Source organism: Typopeltis vanoorti, chromosome 23 (genome assembly GCF_054136105.1).
Source record: "Typopeltis vanoorti isolate ZY-2024b chromosome 23, IOZ_Tvanoo_1.0, whole genome shotgun sequence".
In the NCBI taxonomy this organism is placed as follows: Eukaryota; Metazoa; Arthropoda; class Arachnida; order Uropygi; family Thelyphonidae; genus Typopeltis; species Typopeltis vanoorti.
In genome coordinates, this window is record NC_143571.1 from 9,938,678 (window position 1) to 9,959,638 (window position 20,961).

Consider the following 20,961-nt stretch of genomic DNA (forward strand, 5'->3'; position numbering starts at 1 on the left):
AGGTTCCGTAATGTATGTTTGGTGGTTTAATTTCATCAAGCACCTCTATTCTGTTGATATGTGTCTTGTCCGTTATCTTCTATAATTTTCGAAGTACATCATTTTTAATAATCCTCACTCCGGAAGGTAAGGGATCAATAATCCAGAAACTGTTCTAAAGACCAAACATAATATATTTCATACCTCTTTAAGACTTCATTCAGCAAAGTGTACAAATACATGTCAGAGAGTTTCCAACTGAATCTCCTCTTTTTAATGTTCTGTGACAAATCTGTCTCCTTGTCAATTTCATGTGCTCACTTTCGATCTTTTTCTCCATCAATGAACCTCCTAAGTATACTGTAAATGGCGTGTTTATTGTGTATGTTCTCTAGCCAATTCAGACCACATCTACTGTTTCTTTCTTCTTCTTCGGAGAAACACACTGTCACTCTTTCATGTTGTCTTCATTATGAAATTGCAAAGTGAGATGGTTTGTTTATGTTCAACGTTTTTATCCAAACATTTGACCCGTGAAATCATCCACTCATTTTTCCATTCCACTTTTAAATTTTCGTTCCTTATCTAAACCTTAGTTCTCCAGGAAGTACACAAAGGCTATACACTAGAAGAATCAATAATATCGCAATTGACATTCATCAAAATCTCAGTATTTCTTTTCTGTATATAATTAAAACTTGAAATAGCTGCAAACAAATCATATGCATTTTCAAACCTGATATTGAAATGGCCAAAAATAAAAGACTTGGATCATGTCTAAATAGTACTCATGTTTCTGGACTCTAGCCAAAGCTATCAGTCGTAACGTTAACCCTTGCTTCCATCTCTTTTACACTAGGATGGTTGTATTGCATTGTCGCCAATGGAAAAATCCAATTTCTGGCAATTTCTCTCGCTTCACTATCTAAAGTGATGAAGAAAACCATTTAGTCAACTAATGAACTCCCTGGAAATCTCTCTCACCAAAAAAAAAAAAAAAAAAAAAAAAAAAAAAACGATCGCCATCATGGATTCTGCCACTCTCGATCAACAAGGGTTCTTGCTATGATATCATCCACCTTTGAACAAATGTCCTAGAAAAGTATGGAGATTCTCAAGAGTTTTCTTGATATTTCTAAAGCATTTTGATCGTATTTGGCACAAGAGCCTGTTAATCTCTCATTACATTACCTGTCTTCTGACTTTTTAGCGAATTTTCCAGGCTGGATACTCATTATACGTGTTAGTTGGCAAATCGTTATCCTCAAACTTGGCAACAAGAAGAACATAGACTTCTGGAATCCCGCTTCGGTTGCTATTGCTGGGATTCCAAAAGGCAGTGTTCTTTCAACTATCCTATTCCTTCTATATGTCAACGATCTTCTTCACATATATATATATATCACCAATCAATTTTTAGATGAGGATACACTGCCTTTTTCAAAATGGAGAAGATAATTATGGGCACTTGAGTTGAATTACATGATAGTACATTTTCCAGCGACTCTTAGCGAAACACACATCTGTAAACATTCCTTAAGCAGCGTAATCGATAAAAATATGCTGAGTACAAGATTTTCTTAATTCGTGTTCTTATTAAAATACACTTTTGATTGCTTAGCGTATAATATAAAGGCGAGTTTGAAAAATTGCCTTAAGTTAGAGCTCCTGTGATGTGATGCTATAGATTGGAACTTTGCTGTTCGATTGGACTTCTTTGGATTCATTTGGTTTACTATGATCGATATGAAAAAGAAAGAAAAGAAAAACAAATTTTACAAAATAAAAAGTTTTACTGCCTTTTTTTTTCTTATATTACATGCGATATCTTTTTTTTCCAGAAGAAAAACGTTTGTCACGAGTCTTTTGATTACGGTGCCACTTGGCATTTTGCCAATGCATGTCACATGGAGATGTTTGCCCAATTTGAGTGTGCGTTTGTTCGTTTTGTTTGGGAAGAATAAAAAGATTCAGCTTTTCTTCCATATATTTATTATTCATTAATCTCACTTAAAAGAATATCAAAGCGGGTATAAGTCAAAGTTTTAGAGGAATAAAACTTTGATCACTAGAATCTCTCAAATGTCTGCAGTGGTGCAAACCAAGATTAATGCAAACTGCTCTACATTATTTGAGTTACTGCTCGCGATGTCTCTCTCGCATATCTCCTTCTGAAGTGTCATAAGACTTAAATGACAGACGAGTATAAGTAGAGTTTATATTCGTCCAGTGATTTTCTTCAGAAAATTTGCACATTTATTGATCTTCTTAAACGTGGTCATTATGAAAATAAACCAGGTTGAGAGAGTGCTATCCATGAAAAAAACAAGCTACTTAAAAGTAGTAATATTATATACTGATCGAAATAAGACGGTCACTTTATTCTGCGAGAGTAATTTTAAAACCATAGAGCTTTAATAAACGCTTTGTTTTCTACGATTTTTTATGTAGTTATTTTTTGCCCATAGACAGCGCTCGCATCTACGTGAAACGTGTTGAAAGAATTTTTTGTCATTTAGGATTTTTAGCACATTGGACGCTTGATTGCACGAGTATATATTGGCACTTTTTTTTTTGAGGAAAACACAGTTGGAATGAGGACGAGACTCAGAGTATTGTGAATGTCCTTGCAATGTTAATTTGTGTAATGTGCAATGATTATATGAATGACAAACGGACCTACCTTTGAAGTGGACTTTTGGTGGCTTGATAAGTTTCCTTGTTAATTGTTAGGCATTTTAAGAGTAGGTTGATTGGAATTACAGCCGAAGGAGCTAAGGCTATGAGGTCAGTCTATTGATTACGTTTGTTTTTTGAGAAACTATGGCAATTCAATTGAAAGAAAAATAAGCTAACTTGATCTGTGCTGCTGAAGTCGCTAAATACCACCGAGATTTTTTTTTTTTTTTTTTTTTTGTGAACTTTCGTAAGTTAGTATCGGAACAGCGCATAGCATAGGTACCAAGAAACTCAATCAAGGAGAGTGTTCAAATCCCCATTGTGATTCGGAATTATTTATAACTTAATAAAAAAAAAGCTAACAAGAGAAAGCCAAATAATAATAAAAAAAGTTGCTGTTATTTTTTACTACTAACTATTTGTCTGTGTGTCCCTTCGGCAACGAATTTAAAAGTACTTTTGAAAATTGCTTGAAGTCACAGTAAATGAAACACCACCGACCACGAATCCTCTTGAGTTTTGTCTGGTATACAAAAAGAAGAAATGGATCAAAGAACAGTTCTGGAGCATGCTAAAGAGACCGTTGTAAAGAACCGATAGAACAGCTGACCATTGTATAATTTTGTTCGCGTATATTGAAAGTTTTAATCAGAAATAGAATTACTGTTTTCTGCATACACTGGCCTCGTATCCTGAGTTGCATCGGCCGTAAATCAAAATCAACCAACCGTTTTCTACCAAGTGACGCGACTTTGTCAACTAGAAACGTCACGAGCAAAAAACTAAAATATCGGGTCGAATTCGCTGCCTTATATTTTAAAGCACATGTCCTATAGATATTTTGTAATACTGTCCTAGGGAACAGTGCTAAGTGTATGAAACTCCACTGTCTGTTAATTGAATAAAACAAAACCATCCGGCGTTTAATTGCAGAATAGCTCAATTACCTCCCTTCGGAATAGCCGATTCGGTATTGTTTCGATATGAATTAAGCATTAGTTTCATATCAGTAAAGATATGAAAAGTCGCTTTAAATATGTTTCTTTATGAATTATTTAATAAATTAGAACCATTGAAAAGAGATGTATACGTTAGATAGCCGTCGGAAACCGAAATAAAACTTTGATGTGGGACTTTTCGGAGAACTGTAATTCATCAGTTTCGTTATGAACGTGAACAATCCGCTACTTCGATCGATGACGAAACAAAGCCTCAAACTGAACGAAGTAGTTCTGTCAGATGTGTTCCAAATATCCAAATGAAAGAGAATTATTTGCTTTCAGTACTGATAATTGAATCTCAACGCGAATCCATTCCTGTTTATATTTCTCCTTGAACTTCATTAATGACACAAAAGGAACGGTTTTCAGCAATTCGCTGTTGTAAAATTGTAAAACCATAAATAGTTGATTGCGATTTATTAACATTTTTCGCTGCAATAAAACGAGAATATTGCTAGTAAAATCGTCAGTATTTTTTTTTCTGTTCCTGTGTGGAATATAGTTCACGCTTACTGATAATATTACAGAACAAAATTTTATTGATTATATAGAAAAGGAAACGGAGGAAGGGTGTGTCTTTTATCTGGTAATAATATTACCAGATAAAAGTCATGCCCTTATCTGGTAATATGTTGTCGCTACTTGAAAATAAATCATTACAACGAAATTCCGCTCAAACTACTGTCATAAGTTGATGTATCGTTCACCCATTTACTGATCTCTCGTTTCAAAGGGGTTACCTTGTTGTGGAAGCAGAAACTAGCTCACTTCGCCGGGTGATGAAATTCTTCTCTCACCTAAAGATATTCCCAAACATGGCGGATTCGAATCCCGCTATGGGCAAATATGTTCATGGCAGGATTCGAACCCGCAGCCTTTTGGTTGCAGAGCGAGTATGCTAACCATTCGGCCAATCAGGGCATCAAACCAGGCTTTCAGAAAGGTTTAAATTCTCACTACAAAAGACCACTTGTGTGCATTTTTGCCGCAAACATTAATTGTGGCAGGGACAGAAGTAAACATTTTACACCACAGACGCGAACTACGAGGATGCAGCATGTTTAGGGCTGTGGAGCACTTTTGGGATGCAGAACGATGTTATTTGCGCCTCCTGTACGGAGCACTTATTCGATTAAGACTCTCAATCCTATGCCTCTACCAGAGACCCTATGCTTCGATGGTTGGATCTTGTCCGCTATCAGGCAATATTAGAATAGGCAGCTATGCTTTTACGAACATCACGTGTTTCGAGTTTTAATGTTGAAATGAACGAATCATCACTGTCGTGTCAACGCTAGTAGCTGTCTTAATAACTGTACTCGTATAATCGAAATTAAAAAAAAAAAAATGCTTGCTAGACCATCTCACAAAATAAAACAACACCCAGACCGCTAGGCGGCTTGCGAATTATTACAAGCTCCAGACATCATGGTAGACACGTGTGTGTGTGTGTGTGGTTTTCTTGCCGCTTTGCCTGTTTTGCTAGACGAAAATCCCGAGTTTCGGGGAGGAAAATCCGTATTTGAAAAGTGTTATCAAAGGTTCTTCGTGTCCTAGACGTGATTTGAACCCAGATCTTTCCAAACAATGGGTGCTTTTGTAAAATATGCTAAGTTTACGGACGCTCCTATAGTAAAGCACATGCGTATTTAACATTTGTGGCGAAGTTACATAATAAAAAGCAAGTCATTATATAATTATTTTTCATCTGACAAAGTAGGGTGCAGTCTGAAATGTATACTGAGACTAGTGCACGAAATAAAAGATTTAATTGCTAAATGTTTACTTGATTGAACGCCATGTAATTCTTTCTGGGTTTCATTTAATAACACAGTTTGCGAAACGTGTATTTTCTCTTTGTAATCGTTGATGTCATTCACTTGATATGTGAAAGAAGACTAATGTGATTTGGATGCAACAGCAATTTAATCACATGGAAAATTATGTTAATCTGTATTTGTATAATTGAGACAGAGCTAGAAACAGCAGTATGGTGGAAAGAATTACCGGGTTTTCTCTTCTAATTATGCAGTAGAATAGGCTAGTGAAATGAAGAATCCATTAAAGCTAATAATGTTCCTTGTATCGCTGTTAAGTTCTTCGGGTTGCTGTGGCATTCCGGAAATAACAACCTTTAGACTTAGGAAATGGGAAGCCGTTCGTTTTTGTTTGTTTTTTTACTTGCCTCACTTGAGGTTGTCGTAAATGTAAACCTAGTTAATTTGAAACGAAATTGTATTACTAGCGAGAATTATGGCAACATAAATTTTGTACGGATTCACTTTATCCGTAGCAAATTAGATTCTTTCCGACCTGATGTTGAAGAGAACAGTTTCATTGCGTGTACCGTAAATTATTTCTACGACATAAACTTTGACCTTCGAGAAGCTACAAAAGCTGAAAGAATTCTCACATGTTAGACTGTCAAACATTTTATTCGTCCAAAGATCTTTCCTGTGTAGCCCATATTTCATATTTCTCTAACGTGTACAAAAACGTGCAAATTTGAAGGTTATATATTTAATTGCTGAGTATTCGTAACTCGGTCAACAAATGTGCCGACTGAGTTTCAGTCGGCACATTTGTACATAACAGGGTTCGTATCCTGTAATTATGATATGTCCAACAGATGTTTCAACCCTTGTTCTCCAAGTTGAACACGAATGCGAAACCTGTCTTGAAAGACAAGGTGCCCATTTCGAGCACGTAATCTACCGTCGTTAATACTTTATTCGACCAAGATTCCACCGATAGTTGTCCATGTGCGTATCATCAGGTGTATTTCTTTGTTAATAAACCCATTTACTCCATAATATATATACATCGTTGTAGTTATTCAATACTGTTTTTTTTTTCACGACACTTCTTAACGTGCTGTTGGGCTTCCTTCGCATACAGAACGAATTATTATCGCACTTATGTTATCCTTGTCCTACCATCATAATATCCCACGGATGCTTCATACCCTGAAGATATGAGCAGATCTCGACATTTGAATCTGAGCGAATGCTTTGGATATTAGTAGCTAACCATAAGTGTTGTGCTTGAGGAAAACGATACTTATGTCCATCAGTTCTTAAGCAAAACTTCTTTTGCTATTTTAAATACGAGCATTATGTATTGATTTGTTTTCTGTTACTTTCACTGAATTTAAATTGGTTCCATTAACCTTCGGCTTTCCACGTTTTCTGATAACCCGCCTTACTCCTAGCACTTATTGCAACCTAATACAAAGCACTTTCGGTTGCAAGTTACTTAAGCTCATTTTTATGGAAGCTGAAACGTCAGTTTTAAGTGTAAGGAGCCTTAAAAGGCTACATCTTTTAACTTCATTTAAAAGAAAATATAACGAAATATTCATTTTTTTCCCAGTAAACAGACGGATGTTTGCGCTGAAAGAAACCTTGGGAGAAGTTTGTTTCGAAAGTGATGGCATGCATTATTTAAGGAGAATACACTACTGCATTTACCATGTCTTGTTAACTACGTATGCGATGTTATGCATTCACGTTTGGTAGCCTGCAGGAAGTTAAACTATATTCAGCGTTAGAAGAATCATAACAAAAATATCAGGATTCTGTACCTGACCTGGAAAAATGCAGCGGCTAAATAGATACTAAAGAATAATTAGCAAAAACAGATCGGAAGCTGCAGTCTCCAAATATGGTGTCAGGTTCTTCATTTGCTCCGTATGGCACGAGAAACATTTTAAAATTACCTTGAATTCGAGGTAATTTTAAAACGTGTTTTGGCATCGTGTTTGTCTTGAGTACAGTATGAGATTATTAAATATAATTATGAAACAGGAATGAATAATATTTTTCGAGTTTTAAAGGTAAAAAAAAAAAAGTAGAAATATGACAGATTGAAATTTTCTTGCTAACTTTTCGAGTCTCATTTCTGAGGATTGCAAAGTTCAAAATACGCAGCCTGAAGAATCCTTATGTACGATACATAGTCGTTCCAACAGTTTATCGCATATTGTTCAAGTTCTTCCAGCAATTTGCTGAAATTCTTTCAAAAAAGAAGATACACACACATATATAACCACATCTATCCGCGGAGGCTAAATAATAGTTAGTCCATTCTTCCTTCGCAACTGTTAGTTACATCGTCTATGGCAAACGTTTGTTATTGACAAGATTATGACTTGTTAAAGTGAAGGAATTTGTAGCGAAAGATTCGACATTCTTCTTCTTCCTTCCTATGTGTGATCGATAAATAAACTGCTTTAACAATAACCAAGAGAAAACTTTCAGGGCGGTGGGGGGGGGGGGATGCTATTTGTTGAAGGAACTTCGTTAACTATACAGAGCGAACATCTATGGAATTGGGGGTGTATACAGCACTCATTTTAATCACCACACACCAAAATTACGTGGGTAAAATGACACTGAGGCTCAGATTAATGGCATACGTTATTCCTTAAGGGGAAAAGATATTTCGCTAGGCGTGCTCGCATATACACAAGCGAAACGAAGATTCTGCAGGAGGTACTACTGCACGTTCGACTGCAGGTGATATTGTTGTCGTGTGGGGTTCTCCCCAATTTTCCTCATCCGTTCTTTAGGACCGGTTAAGATTGTGCCCTCCAATGAGGGACTTCTAAGTATGTATTTTTGACTATAGATCCGTGCTGTGTGTGTTCACGGGGCCAGTTTACCTGTTCCCAGGGACGAAAAATCTTTATCGATCACCTTTAGTCGAAAGAGATCAGAAAAGGATCCTCACGTCACTGACTACGCTCTGACTCCAGGTGATACAAAGAAGAATAGACTATACGCCGTTCAAATAGAAAAGAAAGCACCGCAATGACACCAGTTCACTTATTGAAGTGTTTTATTAGAAATTTTCTTATTCGTTCGGATGATGAATTACGTGTGATTGTATTGCGACTATACGTAAATCGCTGATTGAGCTATTCAGCTCGCGTCGTGTCCAGTCGGCGGTCTCGTTCGATTGGCTCTTGCAAAGATGGAATCAGAATGATTTTTGCGGGGTTCCTTCTGAAGTAGTCTACTCTATGAAGAGGGATCACAGAATTAAAATTTTGGTCCAAAATAAGGAAATGCGCTTGAGCGTGCCGCTCAAGGAAGTACATTGAAAAACGATTTGCATGCAAAAAACACACCGCTTTATTAAAACGATCCGAAAAATCGCACGTAGTCGATTCTCGTTTGTGTATACTTGTCGGTCATTATAGGATAGTAATCTAACATCACAAGAAATAACACCATTACGCTTATAACTTCTTGGTGTTATTACTTAAGAAGAAAGGATTTGAAAGAAACTGCTTTCGATTGATACGGCAAAGAGACGCCAGTAAATGCATTTTGTTGCAAAACTCATCTGGAAAAGTTTACTAGTCTTTGAATAATAACAATGGAAAGAGTCCAAAGACCACCCTTTCTCTGAATTTGCCGCTTATCCATGGTTGATATATTCTCAATGTTTATACTCGCGAGGCAATCATGTGTGTTGCTTTTCTAGAGTTCGAACCCATCCGCTTCACACCGGAGTGTTATGAATACAGGTGAAGATCCAGTATGGCACTGTTTCGAAACTGCTGTCAAGTAAGCAGTTTACATAAATATCTATATTGAAGAGGATGAAGGGAAAATCAGAACTAAGCACCAGTGAATACTCGATGAGCGAAGTCATAAAAGAGAATCTGTGGTATTCGGAGTTTTCCCTTCGTCTCCCCCCCCCCCCATCTCGCTCTGTAGAAAACGGTTGACTTATACGGACGAATTCGTTGACTAAAAGCAACATGTTGTACAAGAAAACAGTTTCGCAAATAATGAAGATTGTCCGAAGTATCAGAAAGTGGGATGTGGAATGCCAGTCTGCTTTGATGTAAGTCAGTTCGGGAATTTATTGATCCGTTCATGGTAAAGCAGATTGTGCGTGTCTAATTAACATGGTGACTGCTTACAAATTAGTTAACGGCTCGAAATAGTACATAACCATGACAAGGGAACGTGAGGTGTTTTCATTAGGAAAATCATCGTGTGTTGTTCACCGAATAAATCTCAACTGTTAGTGTCCTGAATTCAATGGGAAAATGTGCATGACAACCAGGCCTTCTGGTAAACATGTGTGATGTCTTCCTGTATCTTAATATTTCGCACTTTTACCGACAATTGCGAACATGATTAGCATTTGTTGAGTGAATCCTTGTTCCATTTGTTTATATTAAATAATGTACGTCTCCATCCGAACGTGAATAAGAAACTAGTTGTTTCAAAAATGCAGCTAAGACCGAAAGTATTATTATATATATATATATATATATATATATATAAACTAGAACTAGAACTGCAATAACATTCGTAAATAAGAGTGTCTTTTTGTTTTGCACGTGATTTCTCTTTTAATTACACATACTATTACTGTTTTATTCATCTTCTGACTAATTAACGTAGGATATTTTGCTGTAATAGCAGCTGTCACGAATATAGAATTAAAGTCACCTAGCTGAACAGCCGCTCTTTTCATAGCTGTTCAGGTTTGATAGTAGTTCAGTTCTTTCAGTAAATCATCAATTTCCTGATATGTATATCCTCAAGTTAGTTATTCACCTGTGACGTCAGCGGACGCAGTACAGTATAGTCACTCCCATACCTTATCGGGTTTTGGAAGCGAAATCTTCTGCTAGAAGAAGTGATACAGTCGCAGATGCCCTTTGTGATTGGCCTACTATGTTAGTACGACAATCACTAAGGATCGAAAAAAATAATAATTTCAGCTGAGAACCAAGGTTCACAGTACTATTAGAAACCACATTCCTAGGAATTTGGAATTGAAATATTTAAAAAATAAATAAAAAATCAGCTGCGTATTTGACTAACCAAAATGAGAACTTTTTGATCGATTTCTGTTACCAAGACCTCCTCTGGGTATGAAGAATTTACCACAGGCAAGATGAAGATTAAATCCAAGAACACTACGGATGTGAGTTTTCGCTAAACTCTGTCTCGCACACATATTGCCAGTCAGCATTGACATCCATTATCATCAAAAGCAGCTTTATTATTTATTTATTGTTGTTTTTAGCAGTTTCTAGGTCGAAATTTATGTCGAAAAAAATGCAACTGAAAATATCTTCTAAGATGTTTTTCATCTGAACATTGAATCATGATGACTATTACTTATAGTTTTCTTATCGTAATTTGTAATTGTCTAAATAATACGTTCATTATAAAGTTTATAGTCATAACTATAAGTTCCTGACTCTCTGGGAGCCTCTCTAAATAATAATAACTGTCTCTCTTTCTCTGGACTGGTAGCTCGTACAACCCTCAACACAGTTTTGTTAAACAAATTCCCATTTTGTAAATATGAATTAAATATTTGTACAGTACTTCCATCAAGTATGTCGTGCATTATACGTATTTTTCCAAATTCCAGATAATAACTGTTCTCGGTTCACATTATAATGTTGGAGATAAAATTTTATTTGAAAATTATTGTAATCACTAATCAGTTTGTGTTGCATTGAATTACATCATTCGAAGTGTTCTACCAGGCGTTTCGCATCTCATTCGTGAATTGGCGTTGCCAACTCTCTAAACTGCGCTGTTCTGTTAAAATTTAGTTCTGCTGATTCGTTACCTCATCTGTATAAGTTGCCAATGCTTCTCTTCTGGCATGTAGGCAGGCAAGTGTAAGTGCCTACGTGCGTGTTTTGCCAAGAAAGCCAATCGTGTATAAGTATTTCCTCACGCCTTTCTGTTATTCTTTATTTTGAACTCAGCGGAGTAAAAAAAAAAAATAATAATAATAAACGTTGATTTATTCGTACTTTTCTGTTATCCCTGTGTTCGCAATTCCCTAATAGTACATTGCTATTGTATCTTGTCCCCCATGCTTCCCTACCAGATAGTGATGAATTATTTTTCACACCCAAATTAGTAAAACAAAGAAAAGTTAGTCGAACAGTATAATTATTTACCAATTAAGTTTTAATTAGAGAAAGAAGATCCTCTCGCATATTAGAAGCAGCCAGGATAGCAACTGCCTAGTGAGGGCAGATCGAGTGGATAGTGACAGAGCAAGGTCGTCAGAAATGGGATTAACGATCGGTTTCGACTTGCACTCTGTAATTACCGTGACTTCCTGTCAACAGTTGCTAAGAGGATATGGCGAAAATCCGTAAAGAAAATCTTGGAATGAAACTTTTCATGCTGGCTAAAGAAGCAAGTGGACCCCCGACACACTCAGACATCGTTTTGCCTTCTTTGTGACGATGCGGTGATAAAATAACTGTGGCATATCCTCTTACAGCAAATTAGCTACGTACACAGTTAGCGCGAGTTTGACGACCACTAATGTTAGTTACTTATGCAGTTGCACATGACACAAATACCATTTGACAAGCAGTTAAAAAATAAAGCCGTTTTGAGACTTCGTTTCTTTATAGGAAGATATAATTGGAGAGAGAGAGAGGTGAGTCATTTGTTCGCTGACTTTGCCTGCAGACGCGACCAATCGCTATTTGTGTCACATTGTAACATGAAATAATGGAAACACGTAACCTGGATGGCTCTGATAGCGGTGTGCTCAGAATATATGATCCTATCTATCTTTCTTTTGTAACGTTAATGTGTATGCGTCAATGCGATAACTGTGACAAGGAAAATGCGGATGATGACACTTTATGTATACACAATTGTTACATATTGTCTAAAACGATAGACCAAAAAATTAATGATGTCCTTATTATCTGCAGATGACAACGAGACGAGCTTTTGGATGTACGCCATGATATCTATTGGTTCAGCGTTTGTCATCTTTGTATTCGTTACGGTGTACTTAATGTGGTGAGTCTCTCTTTTCTTACTCTATATTTATTCTATGTTAAATGTTATTTATACTTAGATCTAATTGTTAAAGTTATAATTAGTTTATTTTGCTAATATGTGCAACACTTCCTAATTCATATGTCTCAGGTTTTATTAAGGCATTATTTACAAATTTCAAAAAACTTTAAGCATGCATGTAAACCGTAGTTAATTTACATCAAGCTGGAGGTTAACTGTAGAATGGTACTCTCCTATCATCCAGCTTTCTTATCTAGATATATTAGGCATAATTTTTAACTTTCTTAGTGAAAATCGTAACCGAATGATAAAGAAAATCGAAAGTTATAGGATTCTTCAAAGTTGTTTAACAGACTGCACTTCCGCAGTCGAAAGATTTTCGGTTGGCACAGCTCCTACCAGCGTACATCTTTCAATTTTAAGAAGGCAGTTTTCGTATAAAATTTACGACTTTGGCCTACATAAAAGTTTTCGTGTTCTAAGATAGTAAATTTTCTTAGAGAAGACTTTATTGGATATCGTGCAATGAATTTGTGGCATACAACTTTGCGACCCTAATAATGAAATTGGTAGCATTTTTTTTCAAATATTTGCTCCATTTCTATGAGTTTCCTGTTTCTGCAAATTCTTTACGTTTTCATATTTCTTGTCATCACAGGAAAGCCATCGTCTTTCTGTGATGACAAATGAGGCATAGCGCTCATTATCTCATCGCCTTCGGGAGATGTCTCTGTTATCTGTGATGCCTTAGATCATGGTCACGAAACTACTGCCAAGAAATATTCACGTAGTTGTTTTCTTTGCCATTTAATTAATCCTGTTCTGTTAACGTTCTTTAATTCTTGCCTTTTGCTGTTTTTTACGTCGTAGCAAAAACCCTTCGACTTCTTACAGTGGTCAATTATCGTCTTTGAGTAAAAAAACACAAACAAAAATGCACTGATTTAGAATTGTTTGTATCGATTATGCTTAACGTACTTTTGTTTCGAAATAAACTGCTTTCTTAAGACCACATTTGATGTATTAGCAGCTTATTTCTGTTAACGCTTTGAATCCATTCATCCATGTTATTCTCATTCTTTATTATCGAAAACGTCAACTTGGCACAGCTGGGTTTGTTTGCATGCCATATCAGTCTGTGTAGTGCACGTTAATTATGCTGATGCTAAACACTTGTTTATCGCTTTAAAAAATATGCCATCGTCGTTTGCTGTCACCTAATTAGAGTTCATTTGAAAGGAGTAGAAAAATTTCCTCTTTTGTGACAAGATTTGATCTCAGGCCTTTTCAACTTTGAAAAGCCGTGTGTGTGCCTTTTTGACGGTTGCCATGGAAGCACTAGATTATTTCATTACGGTAACAAATCTTGATATATGACTACATGGATCAATGCTTGTGTTGGTGTACGTAATCTGTCCACATGATGTTATCTGATTAGCCATAACCCAACCTCCATGTTCACATCGAAGTTTCAGTAGCATACTTCTCGCCGGACAGCCGTGATGAAACCCGTAAACAAGAATCGAAGTCTAGTAATATTAGACAGGTCTGATGAAACCGAAAGTTTACTGGGCAAAATATTTGCAACTTCCTTCTCGTATGCCTGTAGCCGTGTCACTAACATAGATGATTATCGTTTTTCCTTGTTTGACTTACCAATTTCTAGAACCAGGTAAAGTTGAGACGTAAGTCTGTATTGAATGCATTTTCCACTGGCGCGCCCTTTACTGCCCAGTGGTAAATATAGGCTAAGGTTTCAATCTCATTGAGTGGAAAGGGGATTTTAGAATTTGCACTGAATTTATCAGTCTTAAATGCAGGAAGGCAAGAATTTTCTACCTTTCACTGGGAAAACGTAAACTGAACTTTAATGCATCGAATTTAGTTACACAGACTCTTGCGCTAATATTAAGTTTCAACTTGTAAATGTTATTTAGTAAGGTAAAATTCCTGTTGAATATTTGCAGATAATTTGATCAAATATTTTAATGCAGAAATTATTGTTAGCAGTACAACATTATGTATTTTCTAAACGCATTTTTTATCTAAATTTACGATAACGCATTTTGAGTTTAAATCATTAAAAAAAAAAAGCCCGACGAAAGATACGTACCGTAACTTTTAATTTCATAACCCTGATTTGCATAAAAAGTAAAAATCGCAAACTGTTTCTTATATTTCTATGACAAATGTATCCTGTTAAATGCATAACGTTTGTCAGGATATCCAAGCTGAGTTGGATTTCGCGTTTTCCAACACATTTTGTAATGGTTAATTAATTTCATTTCTATTTTTTTTTTGTCTCACTTCAGATTTGTTTTGAAGATGTTTCTCACACATAATATGATACGATGTGTGTATCTATGTTATTACCACATTTCGCAAATGCATGTTGTAATAGCAAGGTTTCCTTGTGCTATAAAAAGGGGCTGCGTATGGACAATAGCTTACGCTTTCTTGAATCAAGAATTCTCACTCAACGCATAAGTTAAAACACATTCTAAACATTTTAATTTTACTTAGTGATGTCACATAAAGGACTTCCATCTTAAAGAAAGTCGTTATTATGAAGAACTTGGCCAGTAATTGCCAGGAATAAGTTTTACTTATGTGTGTGTTTCTTCAAAAAACGAAAATACATGAAAACTTTCTTGATGCGATAAATTTGTTAATATATTATTGCATGAACAAACTACTTTTTACGCGCATATGGAAAATATACATGCAAACGCATGCATGGTGCCATAGCGACTCTCGGCACGTGATACTCTAAAGTCGTTTCTCATAATAGAACGAATAATCTCCCTTCTGACTTTCACTTTACCTACTAATGAAACGGATATATATGATTATTTTATTTCGATGTGATATGAATTTTATTTTAAAAATTCATTTGAGGTTGTTAGGAGCGAGTGCTGATTTAGCGCTGAGTATCGTACATATGCTAGTCAAGAGTCTCTCTCTCTTCTAGTATTATGGGACAGTTATGTAACAACAATCAGTAAAAGGGCCGGACGTGCTTCCTTTATTGAGACAGTAGTTGTCAAGAGCTATTTTATACCGCACTAGAAGTTTCCATGAGCAAACGAATGTCGGTTCTTGAAGTGATGAATGTTATCTGATGTACATTCCTCAAGGATATGTAAACTCTAATAGTATAAAGGGAAAGTGACCATCTGGAATATTAGTCGAATAGCTAATCGCACATAACCGTTTATCTTACTACTGTAAAGAAGCTCAGTTTGTGTTATTGTTGTTCTTGTCCTCGGCAACTAAAAACGTCTTCATTTTCCTATTAGAAATTGTATTATAATAACTTATTCTGATTTTAGAGCTTTTGTAATTTTAATATTCCTCTGCAGAGTCAATACATTAACTTTTTAAATCATTTCATTCTTAATTGTGTCCTGTGCAATTATATTATTGTGTGTTTTTAATAACTGTCATGTATTGTGAATCCCAGCATCATTTTTCATAATTTAATTCTTGCACTGGTGTATTCTTAATGGTTTTATGATCTACTCTGCCGAAATGTTCACAGCCCCATATTTGCCGGCAGCGTATTTCATGATTTATTGTTAGTGTAATTACCATTGAAAATAGTGTGACAACTATAAATTTATATTATTTGTTTTTATATGTATTCGGGTATTAATGGGCCTCAAATGCATTATAATTTATTTATACGTTTCATTAATAAGATCGCAGTTTCTTCATTTATTTCAGAACGCCCGGTAAGATTCCCACATCTCTAATTATATCATCAGTCTTAGCATATGTGTTTATGATCATAGTTTTCTGTGAATTTATTTAATCACAACGGTTATACTCTGAATACCAAAATGCAGCAACGTCAGATACATTGATCTGTCGTAGTGAAAAAACGACAGAGACAACATCATTCGGCAATTTTTTTGATCTTTCTCAGGTTCAGTCATTCCTTTCAAAAATACGGCAATATTCTGTTTGTAACAGTGTGGCCCATCTTTGTATGTAACAGCTCTAATTTTTTAGACTGTTCCTGCCCATTCTAGTTCTATTTTTTTAATGAAAGTGTCGGTACTTGAAAATGATGCTGCTTTCATTATTCAGTCGTGGATGTTGGACTCCGCAACTTTTATTTGTCTGCGATCTTCTTCAGCACACTGTTTACGAACTCGATATTTCTAATCGTCCGTTATCATGTCCAGCTTTCTCAAGGAATATTTTTCTGTGATATATTTTTACAGGGCGATCTATCAAGGTGTAATCAAAAAAGAGATTTTTCGTTCGAGAATTTCCTAACAGACTGCAACGAGCAGAGGAGTACAAAACATAACAGATTTCACATCTTGTTCGCTATTGATGCTTGAATTCTTCATTAAGTTTCAAAATTAGCCAGAGTGAAGGAAGAACGGATTCTGTTCAAATTTCATCATATATGTCTTCAGGCTTCACTTAACAAGCAGTAAAGACATCTAAGTTGATGGTATATGGTCGCGGGCGGCCTTTTCTGCAGGAAGAATCCAAGAGAATCGTGATCACATTATATCAAAAAGAAGACTATAAACTTCTTTACATTTATTTTTGGTTTTAATTTGTTTGCCAGAATGCTCCATTCAAAAATTATATGATTCCAGTTGCTATGATGATATATGAGATCTAGTTTGGATACATCTCTCATTTTGGTTTCCCATTTTTTGTCTGTTTTCTGTTACTTTTTTCTTATCACGGTTTTTTAACAGTACGCTTTTGTAGTACTTCTAATATTTTACAATCTGACTTGGCAAAATTAACAGCTCATTTGTTTCAAGAGAATCAATTTTATTGTAGCATTAAATTTATTTAAAAATTAATAATTAATTCATAAACTTCCACACACCTCCAAATAAAAGAATATTTTTAAAACTAGACTACCGTTTGTTGGATGCTATGACTAAATTTGTCATATTTATTCATAAATATGACATATGTCATAAATATTCTTAAGTATACGGTGTATATTAATTGAGGGAAATAACCGTAGAACGGAAACGTTGAAGTATTTAGTTTTCACATGTAATTGCCTACTGCGAATGAAGAAACATTTCTCTTTCGATTTAAGACGCGAATATTTGCTGTCTTGAAACACTGCCTATGAAAGCAAAATTAATTGTCGAGTGTGGGTGTGCGTGTTCACGGCCTGTTGTGTCTGTACGCAGGAAGAAACCGGAGTACCGGGAGAAAAACACCACGACCAGTGGCCGAGAACGATTAACACTAAAACACACACCGAGGAAGAACGGCAAAAGCGAGAGGGCAGAAGACGAGTTAACATGGAACCAGGATACCCGGAACCTGCACATGTCTGGTAAGCATGTGGTGTCCTGTTAAACCTACTTGATATTTTCAATTGTGTTCTGCCTTGCAATGTATGATTGGTTAGTATTGCCATGTCTAATATTATCGAATTCCATTCATGTTCATTAATAGAAACCAACGCCGGTCAAACACTGCGCATTTGCTAATGTGAACGTTAAATATTCATAAAATGTCGGCAGAGAGACATCGCTTTGCCGAATTTCACGGTATGTCGAGCACAACGCAGTATTAAACTGGTGACAAGCTTACAGTGCATTAGTAGCGACAACCTGTTCATCACGCTGTGCGGCTAGATGCTTGGGTCACTCCGCTGTGTTTATAACGAGCATAATTTATTAGTTCTATTAAATCCGCCTTCATTAGGTGATCTTCCGGATAAACGCGGCAACGTATTAAACGCAGTTATTCTAAATTATGCCTTGATTAGGAGTGGTAGAGCAAACAGTGGAGTCAAATATGCAGTAGACCTCAATTAGGAAGCCAAATTAAATTAAACCAGCGACAACGTTATCTTGAAGAAGGAAGTTTGTTCAACTTTGAGGATATAGACCCTGAAACAAGCGATAAAACAAGCTGTCAAGTTTTCAGTTTAAAATTTTCCACTGGGTTTCACGTTATAATTTAACTCATATATAACAGAGCGTCTTCTAAGGTTGGATTCGCAGTACTAGTGTAGCTGCGAATTTCTCGTATTGATTCCACCAGCCGTAATCGTTTTATGCACATTCACTTACAATTATACTAGCATCGTTTGAACAACCCAGCTATGCGATGTATCAAAAACAGCTTAATTTGCCTACATGTGATGTTCATTGAAGAAGAGCTACTATCTTGGCCAATTAACGTTTAATAAGTAGTAACAAATATGCATACGAAATCCTGAGGCCAAGATTTTATTTGCATTATTGACAAAATCATCATCACTGTAATAATTGCAGGTAATTTTGATTCACCTCCACTTAATTGAAGGTGAATCACAATTGCTATTAAACAAGAAGGTTGTAATCCATTGCACAGTATAAATATATGCCGGTACATTTTCTTAAGTGAGTAATATTAGCACCTGTAGAGGTAACTCCCAAATAAGTTCATTTATCAGTTATTGTTTCATAGCCCGATGTGAGACCCCCCCCCCGTTTAGGCCTAAAGTGGCTTAAAGAAGTTTGATGTTTGTTCTGTAGAGTGGGATTTCCGTATTGTTTTAAAAAACAATTTATTAATGTGTACTATACGTTTATAGCCTTTCTTGGGAAGTGACATGAAAAATTACTGATTTAATTTGACAATAAAACTCGATGCTTATTGCCTATAAGTTTCTTAATCTATGAATGTATAAAACGATCAGCACATATATCCTCTTTAGTATGGTATGTAATATTTTCTCCGTTTTCCCTGGTGCACTATAATAAGACAATCCCCCAAAAATATATCTCTATGATATTCACGTAAAGTCGATAAATTATTTTGAGTGTGTCTTTCTTTTGCGTATGAAAAAGAGGTAATTGGCACCTCTTCTCATAGTAATCTATGTCTTTGTGGTAAATGAAAGCTGACCAAGGAACTCATACATCGAAAATCTAAATAACTCTCAAAGCGGCTTATATTTGGATGAAATGTAACGTTCGATATCCTTGTCATTTTATGCATTGTAGCGCTTCATAAAATTCTCGTCGTAGTGCATCCAGAAATGTCTCAAAAGGAACCAATGTAAAACTGTTTTTGCAGTAAATAGTTCAGGGAGCTTCTTTCTTCTCGGTGCATCCGATGCTGTCGCTAATACGATTCGAATTATACAACAGACGTGTATGGAATTCTGAAAGCAGCATCGTACGAAATCAGCGAGAAATGTAAAATGACTTTCTCTGCTCGTTTGCGTAACTGCTTGCTCTCCAATTCATTTTCTTTCCAAGTAGAATTAGATAGAAATTCCAGTTCCTTCTGTTCTGTCTACAATAAAACTTTTGGGGTGAGATTACGAGAGTGGGTGTGGTGAAGGAAATCATAATACCGTAATAATAATTCTCCGTCGTCATTTTTCAATCAGTAAAAGCAGCAAAATCGAAATGAATTTCCAAGAGTAAAGGCAAGGTCATGAAATTGAGTTATACGAACGTCAGCGGGATGTGCCGTTCTCCGATTCCCATTACACTGCAACACCAATGATATTAACCTGAATATTTCAAGAAACATTTCTCCCATATTCATTTGAAAATTTAGTTTAAATGGAAGATTCTTTTAATCCACTCGAAATCAATAGGAAATATCATGATTTTTGGTATTTGTTCACTGTTTGAGCCTCAGTAGCTTGGTTGCTTTATGACGAGTTATTTGGTTGGAAAAATCCGAGTCGAATCCCGTCAATGATATCAGGAATATTTATCGGATGTTTTCAATCAAATTGTGAGTTGACAAGTCTCATACGGAGTTGGATGTTTCTCGTTCCTCAAAACGGGCAAATTGATTAGAAGAACACACGCAATATATTTGAATAAGGATTAACTATCCTGTTCCGTCGAATTTGCTTTCAAACGCCTGCACAGGAAAGTGTAGGTCTACGCATAAGCATAAATCACGAAAGTTCACTACTACTCTTTGACAGTGGGAAGGGAGGAGGAAAAACCTATCCTGATATTAACATATTGAATTGAATAACAGTCCATTTGTTGTTTATAACTTCTCCCATATCATAATAGTACTGCATACGAGGGGGTCTGAAAAGTTCTCGGCCTCGACCATAGATGGCAACACTATCGGCAAGTTTTTTTTTTCCTAAGTTGGTACATCTCTCATAAGCATCAGTGTGAAATTGCGGCATTCTATCAAGTAGTTTGTTTTATACAGCTGTCTGAAGCAAAAGTGTTGTCTGTCTCCCTTGAAATGGATAAAATTGAGTATCATGTGGTTATAAAATTCTGTGTCAAAGAAGATTTAATGCAAAAAGAAATTCATTCGAAGTTCATAAAAGTTTGAGCACTCTTCTCCTTCGTTTTCGACAATTAAGAAATGGAATGCCGAGTTTCAACTTGGCCGTACCAGCCTTGAAGATGATTCACGTGAAGGACGTCCATAAAGTGTAACAACACCAGAAATCATTGATCAAGTGCACGATATGGCATTGTATGACCGGCGAGTCAAAGTGC

General features: G+C 35.9%; 1 protein-coding gene and 1 long non-coding RNA gene across 7 annotated transcripts in view; one reads left to right on the forward strand and one right to left on the reverse strand.

The window, feature by feature from the left end:
• LOC150093608 (thrombospondin type-1 domain-containing protein 7B-like) overlaps positions 1 to 20,961 on the forward strand; it is a 950,748-nt gene that overhangs the window by 898,865 nt on the left and 30,922 nt on the right. For 4 of the 6 annotated variants that reach the window (XM_090412735.1, XM_090412734.1, XM_090412733.1 and 1 more), the window contains exons 27-28: positions 12,391 to 12,481; positions 17,662 to 17,810. In XM_090412735.1, the coding sequence (XP_090268861.1) occupies positions 12,391 to 12,481; positions 17,662 to 17,810 (240 nt within the window). The remainder of the gene's footprint in view (positions 1 to 12,390; positions 12,482 to 17,661; positions 17,811 to 20,961) is intronic. The other 2 variants (XM_090412739.1, XM_090412737.1) reach the window with 1 other exon arrangement.
• LOC150093609 (uncharacterized) overlaps positions 1 to 20,961 on the reverse strand; it is a 312,640-nt gene that overhangs the window by 118,492 nt on the left and 173,187 nt on the right. The window lies entirely within an intron of this gene.